Genomic DNA, 9,691 nt, shown 5'->3' with positions numbered 1-9,691 from the left:
ACCTGCCCCTGGAAATTTCCACTACATGCATCTGACGAAGTGGGTATTCACCCACAAAAGCTCATGCTCCAAAACGTCTGTTAGTCTATAAGGTGCCACAGGATTCTCTGCTGCTTTTACAGATCCAGACTAAGACGGCTACCCCTCTGATATATAATAATGTTGATCATTAATGGAATAATGTGTATGCCTTCCTTCTTTTGTGCATCCAGTATCACATGTAGGGACCATGGCGAACAGTGAAAGCATTAAATATGCATCCAAAAGTAGGCCTGCAATTTGAGATAAAAAGGTTTAGTATGTTTTAGCTTAACTCCACTGCAGAGCTGAAATATCCTTACATGTTCACCTTCAAAACCCTTAGTAACATTACTAATATATGTTCACAACCTCTCTATTGTCAATAATGTTAACATAAGCGAATTACATGAGATGTAAAATATTACTGTGTACAAATGGTACTTTTGCTAATTGTTAAATATAATTGTCATATTGCTTAAAATCAGGTAATACCGCTATTATGATTGCAGCTTAGTTGTACCCAAATTACGTTGAGGCGATGTTCTGATTATTTCTTCTTTGCTTGCAGAAGGGGACTCTGATAACTACATTGCCTATTATAGAAGAGCCACAGTGTATTTGGCCATGGGCAAATCTAAAGCTGCAATTCGTGATTTAAGTAAAGTGGTTGAACTAAAGCAGGATTTCACATCAGTAAGTAATGCTTTCTCGGGATTCCTTCAAGGTAAAAGAAAATGGTGTTCCTTTTTGTTTTTCTGTTTTGTTTATAAGGCACAGTCTTTTTCAGCTGGTGGTATAATAAAGAGAATTTAATACCCCATATTTCAGGAAGTTTAACATCAGATACCACAAGATACTAATGCGTTAGCTGAGAGATAGTGAGACATGACTAGTCTAACTTTTAATTTTATACCTGGCTTATAGTAAAATGCCCAAATCCTCTGCTAGCATATCTAATGGTTTGTAATGAATTATGAGTAAGGCTAAGGGTTTTTTTGTTTTGTTTGGTTTTTTTTCACATGTATTTTTAGTAAAAGTCATGGACAGGTCATGGGCAATAAACAAAGTCATGGCCTGTGACCTGTCCAGGACTTTTAATTCAGGGACCACCCCCACAGCTCCCATTGCCTGTGGTTCCCAGCCAATGAGAGCTGTAAAGCCAGTACTCTGAGTAGAGGCAGCCCGCAGAACTGCCTGGCCATGCCTCCACCAAGCAGCTGAGCAAGGGGGATGTCGTTGCTTCTGGGGAGCCCCTCAGGTAATCGTTGCCCAGGGCCCGCCTTACCCTGTCCCCTGCTCCAACCCCCTGCCCCTTCCCATGCACAAACTCTGTTGCCTGGGAAGTGTGGTGGGTGTGGGTGCACAGTGGCCCGAGACTGGCCCAGAAGTGGCCGGGTACGCCTGGCGCAGGGGCTGTCTAGCTGTCCCTGCGCCAGGCACATTAGCCGCTGCAGAAGTCATGGAGGTCATGGAAAGTGATGGAATCCATGACTTCCATGATAAACTCGCAGCCTTAACTAAGAGTCATTTATAAGCAGTAAAATTGGTTGCCAAATCAAGAAATAAGTTACTTTTTAGGATTTCCGCCTACTTTACCAAAGCTCTTAGAGGCTAGTTATTGGGAGACGTCTGAAGTTGGAATTAGCCATTTGACCACCCTCCCTACCTGCTACCCAATTTTTTGTTCTGAACTGCAGATTATCTCCTCAAATTTTAAAAATAACTATTTGGAAAGACTGAGTTACACACAGTTTGAAAGGTAAAGATAGACTATCTATTTCTCTTAAGAAAAATGATAGTTTATATAATGTTTACAGTGTTGTTGTAGCCATGTTGGTCCTAGGATATTAGACACACAAGATGGATGAGGTAATATATTTTATTGGACTGACTTCTGTTAGTGAAAGGGACAACTTTTGAGCTTTCTCAGACCTGAAGAGCTCTGTGTAAGCTACTCAGAGTGTGATAGCTAAATACAAGGTGGAACAGATTGTTATGTAGTTAAATCTGTTCCACCTTGTATTTAGCTGTCACACTCAGAGTACCTTTTCCTGACTTGAAGAAGAGCTCTGTGGAGCTTGAAAACTTGTCTCTCTCACCAACAAAAGTTGGGCCACTAAAAGATATTATGACCCCCCCCAGCTTGTGTTTGTTTTTATATATTTGTTACTACAACAAATTTGACAAGTTCTCTCCTGTAAGAGATGTATATACTCGTTCATTAGCCCGTTCATTTATAAGCCAACCCCCCCCTCCAATGGATAGGTAAAAATAGCAAAAAAAACTGTATGACCCTTTCATAAGCTGACCCTATATTTTAGGGGTTGGAAAACTTAGGCTCCCAGCCCATCAGGGTAAACTGCTGGCGGGTCGGGATGTTTTGTTTACCTGGAGCATCTGCAGGCATAGAGCCCCTCAGCTCCCTGAGGGGCTCTATGCCTGCAGACACTCTAGGTAAACAAAGTGACAATGTATTAGATATTCAATTCAATGATTCCATAGAATTAAAATAATCAAATTTTGGTGTAAACCTGTTTATAAGCCGACCCCCACTCTTTGATGCTTCACTTTTTTACCAAAAATATTCAGCTTATGTATTTGTTCATATGGTAATTTTACAACAAAATTATGCCTTTTAAATGACCTTGTTCTAGTGAATAAATGGAAAGCTTCTCTTTTTCTCTCTTCCCCATCAGATTGAAACATTTGGTATACGAACTATCTTTAAAGTCCCAGGACTAGTTTAACAATGTTACTAGCAATAAATTGTCTTGTAGTCATTAGATTTTTATTTAACGAACTTGTTTAAGAAAGGGTGACTGCAAGTCTTAACATTTATAGCTCTCCTAAATTAACTGGCATGAAAACGTTCTTATCCTGAATAATCAAAATTTCTGTTAGGATCCTTCTAAAATAATCTGCACTGACTTTTACAATGGCTTCTGCTAAGGTGTCCTCATTAAATTATCCGGTTAATAGAAGTATTAACAATAAGGATTTCCATACTCTTTTGCTGCAATCTGTTGAAAAAGCTGTGAATTAAGAAAATCAAAACAGTATAGCAAATCAACAGTAGTTTTTCTTGGTATAGTCCTCTGATGGAGGAGTTTGGCTGGTAACTGGAGCTATGCCTATATTTGCAGTGATGGGTAATTACTGGTCTAAAACCCTGATGTAAAAAGCCATAATCCATTTTTGCTAAAGCTGCTCTTGTAAGAACACAGCATAGCAGGGGTCGGCAACCTTTCGGAAATGGTGTGCTGAGTCTTCATTTATTCACTCTAATTTAAGGTTTCACGTGTCAGTAATATATTCTAACATTTTTAGAAGGTCTCTTTCAGTAAGTCTATAATATATAACTGAACGATTGTTGAATGTAAAGTAAATAAGGTTTTTAAAATGTTCCAGAAGCTTCATTTAAAACTAAATTAAAATGCAGTCCCCCGGACCAGTGGCCAGGACCCGGGCAGTGTGAGTGCCACTGAAAATCAGCTCACGTGCCGCCTTCGGCACCTGTTCCATAGGTTGCCTACCCCTGCAGTATAGGAAAGGGATGGAGAGAGCAGACACCTTCATATCTGCTTTTGTTTCAGTTTGCTAGATGTGGATGGGGGGTGAAATTTTCCATTTTATTAAATTTGGGGAGATTGGGTTTTAATTTTTCTTTTTGAATACAAATAAGAACTGAGTAAAGTACAAAAATGGTTACTGTTCCATTTCAGGCAAGATTACAGAGAGGCCATTTACTTCTTAAGCAAGGAAAATTTGATGAAGCAGAAGAAGATTTCAAAAATGTGGTAAGTAGAAAGCATAGAAAACTACACCGTTGGCTTTAAATTCAGATTATGAGCCAAGAGCATTTTCTCATAACCTAAATCCATTGTAGACCACATACATATGTAGCTGAGTTGCAGACTGCATTTTTTTTTTAAAGATGTTGCAGCAGAGTTGAGCTATTTTGTATAAACAAACAATGGAAAAAGTAGTAATTGTGTATTAACCATAGCACCTTTTTAATGAAGCTCAAATACTTTTAATTTTTCTGTTATAAAGAAACAGTTCAGTTGCAAATGTCACTACATATAAGACGTTTTCTAAACAATATAATGAAAATAAGGCTGCATTTGTATGGCTAGGTAGATTTTGTTCTGTCCCATTTTCTGTATCACTTCAATTATTTGCTATGAGAACAATCGTGTAGTGTAGGATTTTGAAAAATATTATTGTCAGGTTTAAACGTGTTTACCACTTCATCATTCTTCCTTGACATCCACACTAGGGGAAAAATGTGTGCCTTCAAAGAGGAAGGATAGTACAGACTTTACAGTGCAAGCCTGGGACTTTGGAAGATCTAGGTTCAGTTCCTTGTCCACAGACTTCCGGTGTGACCTTTGCCAAGTCACTCAGTGTTTCTGTGCCTCAGTTCTTCAGCTATAAGATGACCTCCTTACCTCATGTGGGTATTGGGAGGTGCTCAGATACTGCAGGAATGAGGGTCGTACAAGTAGTGTAGAGGGTTTTTTCCCTAAAAACACGTTTGGTTTATTTTTTATCTTGTCAAGTAAAAGGTATTTATAAATCTTGAGCACACTTACAAAAAATAAACTACTTAATCTCAAAATTAACTGAATTTTCATCCTGATATAACATACTAGCCTCTTTCTTCTCTTCTTGTCACATCAGGCAGGCTAGGTCTAGGCCGCTGAGCAAATTCCAAAAGATATTGGAATAGGCTGTGTTTGCTTTGCTTTTCTCTCTTATGTAGAATTGTGTATTTTAATGGTCAAGCACTTAAAGCTTTAAGGGATAGGCAATTTTTTATAAGCCAGAGTCAAGAAACCCTATAAATGTGTGTAACTATATACCGTGGTTTCAGCTATGTTCATGAAACGTGCGGAAGTACAGAGATTTGATGTTTAATGGAGACCCTTCCCATGAGTGCTTAAGAGAAAACCTAGTGGTCATACTCAACGACCCTTAAGTGGTATGGAAGAGAGGAGAGAGACTGGTCTTACTCTGGCTAGCTGAGTGTCTTGTCCTTGTAATGGATTTTAATACTATCAGTGATTGATTACTGTTTTTGTGTGTATGTCTGTGTGTGAAATTAATGTTTCTCCAGACATTTGCTGCTAGCACCACATTTGTGTTTTGTTTTGTTTTTGTTTTTTTGTTGTTGTTTTTTTTGGCCACTAAATTAGCAAAACAGTTTTTATTCCCATCTAAGCTTCAGAGCTCTAGAAGAGCAACAGAACACAAAGCTTAACTTTACTTTTCAAATCCTGGCTAATATAAAATAAAGTTGCTTGGCTTAAACCTGTTGAGTATCATATTAATAAAACTAAATGACTAGCAATTACTGCTGATATGGACCATTATGCTGGAAAAGTACAGTAGTATCAAGCCTATTACAAACTAGTTATGAATATCTGTAGAAACCCATTTCAGTTCACTAAAACATTGCACCGGAATATGACCATCAAATAATAATTATGGAAATATATACATTTTAAAATATTTGTGAAGCTTCGACTTCTTTGGTCTCTACAAGGTAGCTGTATTTGTTCTATTTCTTTAGTTCTATAAACAACACAACAGATTTGCTTATGTGCATATAATCACTTTTACTGTTTTCCGAATTTTCTGTTAAAAGCACAAACTTCAATTAAATATGGTACGGTATGTCCCTGGCTTTTTTTAACTTAACAAGCTCATAATTGTATAGGATAATTTAGAAATGTTAGTTGAGTGAGTTTTAAGCTGTTTTTAGCTGATGTTCCATGTGTGGGAGGCTGGGAAAAGGGAGGAATTACCTAACTCTCTGAAGCTAAGGGGTTTAGACCAACCTGGTGGTTCTGCCAAACATTCTGTGTAAACTATTTAGTCTTATTGTGTAGACATATATAAACTAAACTTCTCAGAAGATGTGGGAACACACTTATTAATACTATACTTTTTTTTCTGTTGGTTTGTTTAGGTGTTTGTATGGAAAGTACTTAGATGAGATAGTCTTTCTGAATGACTTCCAAGACTTGTGTATGGTAATTCTGCTTTATGACCAGGGGAATGGGGAATATCTGTTACATTCATTATTAGAGGCTGTGAACCGTAGCATTAAACCAGCTGCTGAGAAGCAGAAGAGTAACAAGTTGGACCTTGATGCTGCTGTCTGAAGGTGTGCTCTTGAATGTGGATTGGTGCAGTCCAAGGGAACCCAAAGGAGGACCTTAGGGTAACTTTTTCAAAAGCATTTAAGTGACTTCGAAGCCTAAAAAAATTTGTTGGAAAATTTTACCACTGGTCTCATCTGTCCTCCCCCCCCTCCCCGGTCCCTTTCCTCCTTGGAAACCATTCGTTCACCTTCTAAAGCAATATTCTCCACCTTCCCTTAAACATCATGGGGAAAACCCATATCTCTCGGTCAGAATGTTTTCAACAAGGGCATAGTTGTCACAGAACTTGTGGCTCTGTGTCAGGAGTCATATACCACATGAAAGGCACCTTCTGACTTTCAGAAACAGTTGCTTTGGCTTCTTTTCCTCATTTGGAAGCTGTTCTGATGGTGGGAAAAGTTTTTGTGCTTATGCAAACAATGGTATTTTACCAGCAGGAGTGTTGTATGGAGGAACAGGACTTTCTCCCCAGGAGGCTGGTTTCCCTAGCATCCTTGAACTGAGGGGGATCTTTCCTGGCTGACGCAAACCATGGAAATCTGAATGATTACGAGAATGTAGAGCCCCTTTTGATTGCCTATTTTTCAGGATGTTTTCTCGCTGTGAATCAAATAAACCAGTTGTTCAGTCCCTCCAGGTGAGGATAGGGGCTCAGAGAGTTAATCCCTATGTAGGCTAGTGTTGTGATCTAACTGCTCCCTCCCCTTTACCCTCCTCAGAAACAACCATCCGCTCTTCTTGGGCAGCTAAGCTTCCTCTCTCTCAGGGAACTGTTGCTACACCTTTAAGGGGCGAAGGAGAGAGGAGCAGGAAGGCCCTTCTGGATACTACAGTGACAATAGGGACTGCAGAGACATAAGACCCAGCCTAAATTAGTTCAATTGGGGTTTGGATGTGCAGGGAAGACACTCTTTTTTTTGTGGGGAAGCAACCTCATTTCCCCGTCTCCCCTTAAAAAACCCAAACCAAAACAGCAATGCAGGCTGCTAATTCCTCCCTTCCCTCTTTATAAAATAACTTTTGGCTCCTCCTGGGCAGCTCAGTTCTCTCCTTTGGAAATGCACTAGTGTGTCATTATTAAATATTTATACTCATATTGGCATCTGTTAAAGCCTATTTTCTTGTCTGAATGTGGGCAAGACAGAGCCACATGTTAACCAAAGGTCCCTAGTTAGCTCTAGAGAATTATTGTTCATTGGAATGGCTATTCTGTCTCTTTGTACAGCTCCAAGGCTTTGAATAGTCAGCAGGGTTCCTCAGATGCTTCATATCTAACATATCTGTTGTTCTTGTTAGCAGCCACACAATGAAAGTCACTAGGAAGAGAGTTGGAGGAGAGGTCAGCGTCCTCTTCTGGGCCCTGATCCAGCACCGCACTTAGTCAAGCCTGTGATTAATTGTATTGATATATATGGGAATATTGATGTGTTAAGTGGTTTGCAGGATCAGACACTCTCTGAAAAGGGGGGCTTCATCAAGTCACATGGTACCTTTCTCCATGTGTCTTTCAGCCTCCCCGGAAGAATACTCTAGCACTGGTGTGAAGAAAGTCATTCCAAAAGCAGATGGGTGATAAGTGACAGATATCAAGTTTGCTGCACCTGAGTCGTGCAGAAACCAAGAAACTACTGCAAAGGGCCTTGCTGACAGACTTGTTTAAACTGCTTCCAGTTGTGAACATTTCACTGTTAAGCACCAACTAGTATATGTGGACTGCAATGAACATATTGTGAGTAGAGATGTTCAGTCTCTTAGAGATGAATTTGTGGGTTTTTTGAGCATGGAGGAATTATATTTAAAAGCCATAAATGGAAGATTCTTATAGTTTCACTAGGTGTCAGCAAAGACTAACCAACTTTGAATGTTGTGTACTTACAAATTATTTTTATATTTTTCCTAATTTAGCACAAGCTTCAGTTACAAATATGTCATAGTATTTATCCATGGTCATCCAGTGTGTGTGTAGGAGGTCTGTTTTAGTTGTGGATGACGCAAACAGTCCTCGTCTAGTCCAATACAAATGCTAACACCATTATTTCAGGCAGAATGAGAGCAGAGATACCCAAAATGCTATCGTCTGTTTCTCAGTATGAGAGGTGCACCCCATGTTGACATTAGACTAGGCCCCCTGATTATTTACCCTGTAGTAAAAGTGGTAGCAGCAAATAGAGAAGGCAATCTAATGTGCAGCTTTTTGGATTCTTCCCCCGCTTTAGTAATCTAGCATTATTGTAAATATCGTAGATGAGAAATGGGGAAGGGAATTTAGTTAATTAGTCAGTGCAGGACTTTCCTTTAGAGGATATTCTAGTGTGTTTCCTCTCAAATTTTTAGTAACTCAAACAATGGGGTTTCTGCCATTTTTCCTTGAGACTGTTTCACAGCCTAACAGATCTCCCTGTTAGATGAGTTTTCCTTCCATCCCCCTGATATTCAGCCTGAATTTTTGTTTGCTCAATGTCATTCCTTTACTCCTTGGACCTGATAGAAACTGTTCCTCTCCCTATGCTTGGCAGCCTATTGCTGCTTCTACTAGGCATACTGCAGTCTGTCTCTTTGCAGCTCTACAGAACAGAGGCCCTCCCACCTGGACTGTGTCCTTGCTTTTTAACATTCACAAATGGCTTCCTCTGTCTACAATGTCACTGTAAAGCACACAACTCAATCTAGTCCATTCACTTTCTCTTTAGTGACTTAAACACCTTTGTACTTACAAATTTCTTCCAATAAGGATCCTAGATCCCAACCCACTTAGATATAAGAGATCCTCCCTCACCCTCTCCATTCTCTAGGTACAAGCCATACCTTCTTCTCTATAGCTAGGTACACAGGCTATGATATTACATGTTCCACACAGAGGAATTAATTGACCTGTACATTCAATAGGCTGCTTTAATTGTTAATTTCAAACATGTGAAAAGCAGCTGCAGTACTTGCACACACGTCTGCGAGGTTGGATCATAGTCTGATCAGGTGTAGAAGCATAGTAAAAGCTTGTGAGTGAAACCCAAACTTTGGATTTTTTGACTCGTCAACATTTTGTGCTCTAATGAAACTCTGTGTATATATAATATTTAGACTTGGCAGAATTTTATTTTTATTTTTTATAATTTTGACATGTTTAAACATAAACCATTTTTTCATTTTTTTTTTTTTTTAAATTTTTGTAGTTGTGGGAAATTTGTGGTGGGGCTCAGATAATGGTTGTTTGTCAGAGAATGATTGTTTAATGATGGTAGGTTTTGAGTTTCAATAAGTGTAAAGCTTTATAACCACTAAAACACAACTTGTCAAAATATGCAAATTAAACATCTTTAAATCAAACTCTTAAGTTCTGTTACATGCCTAAGTGCTCTGCAGGGACGAGACACACACACACAGTGAGTGATATGGCTTTTAATGAAGGTAAAGAAAACACACCCGCAACGGGGACTCTGCACGTTGCTAACTCAAAGCGGGGAGCGAGTCCAAAGCAGCAAAACAAATTCTGATAAATATAA

The 9,691-nt window shown here is 39.1% G+C and overlaps 1 protein-coding gene across 1 annotated transcript in view; it reads left to right on the top strand.

Annotated features, from left to right (window-relative positions):
• DNAJC3 (DnaJ heat shock protein family (Hsp40) member C3) overlaps nucleotides 1–9,691 on the top strand; it is a 71,407-nt gene that overhangs the window by 18,210 nt on the left and 43,506 nt on the right. The window contains exons 3-4 of the mRNA XM_032785014.2: nucleotides 590–714; nucleotides 3,744–3,818. Coding sequence (XP_032640905.1) covers nucleotides 590–714; nucleotides 3,744–3,818 — 200 coding nt within the window. The remainder of the gene's footprint in view (nucleotides 1–589; nucleotides 715–3,743; nucleotides 3,819–9,691) is intronic.

This window comes from Chelonoidis abingdonii, chromosome 1 (assembly GCF_003597395.2).
Source record: "Chelonoidis abingdonii isolate Lonesome George chromosome 1, CheloAbing_2.0, whole genome shotgun sequence".
Classification (NCBI taxonomy): domain Eukaryota; kingdom Metazoa; phylum Chordata; order Testudines; family Testudinidae; genus Chelonoidis; species Chelonoidis abingdonii.
This window is presented reverse-complemented; position numbering and strand designations above follow the sequence as displayed.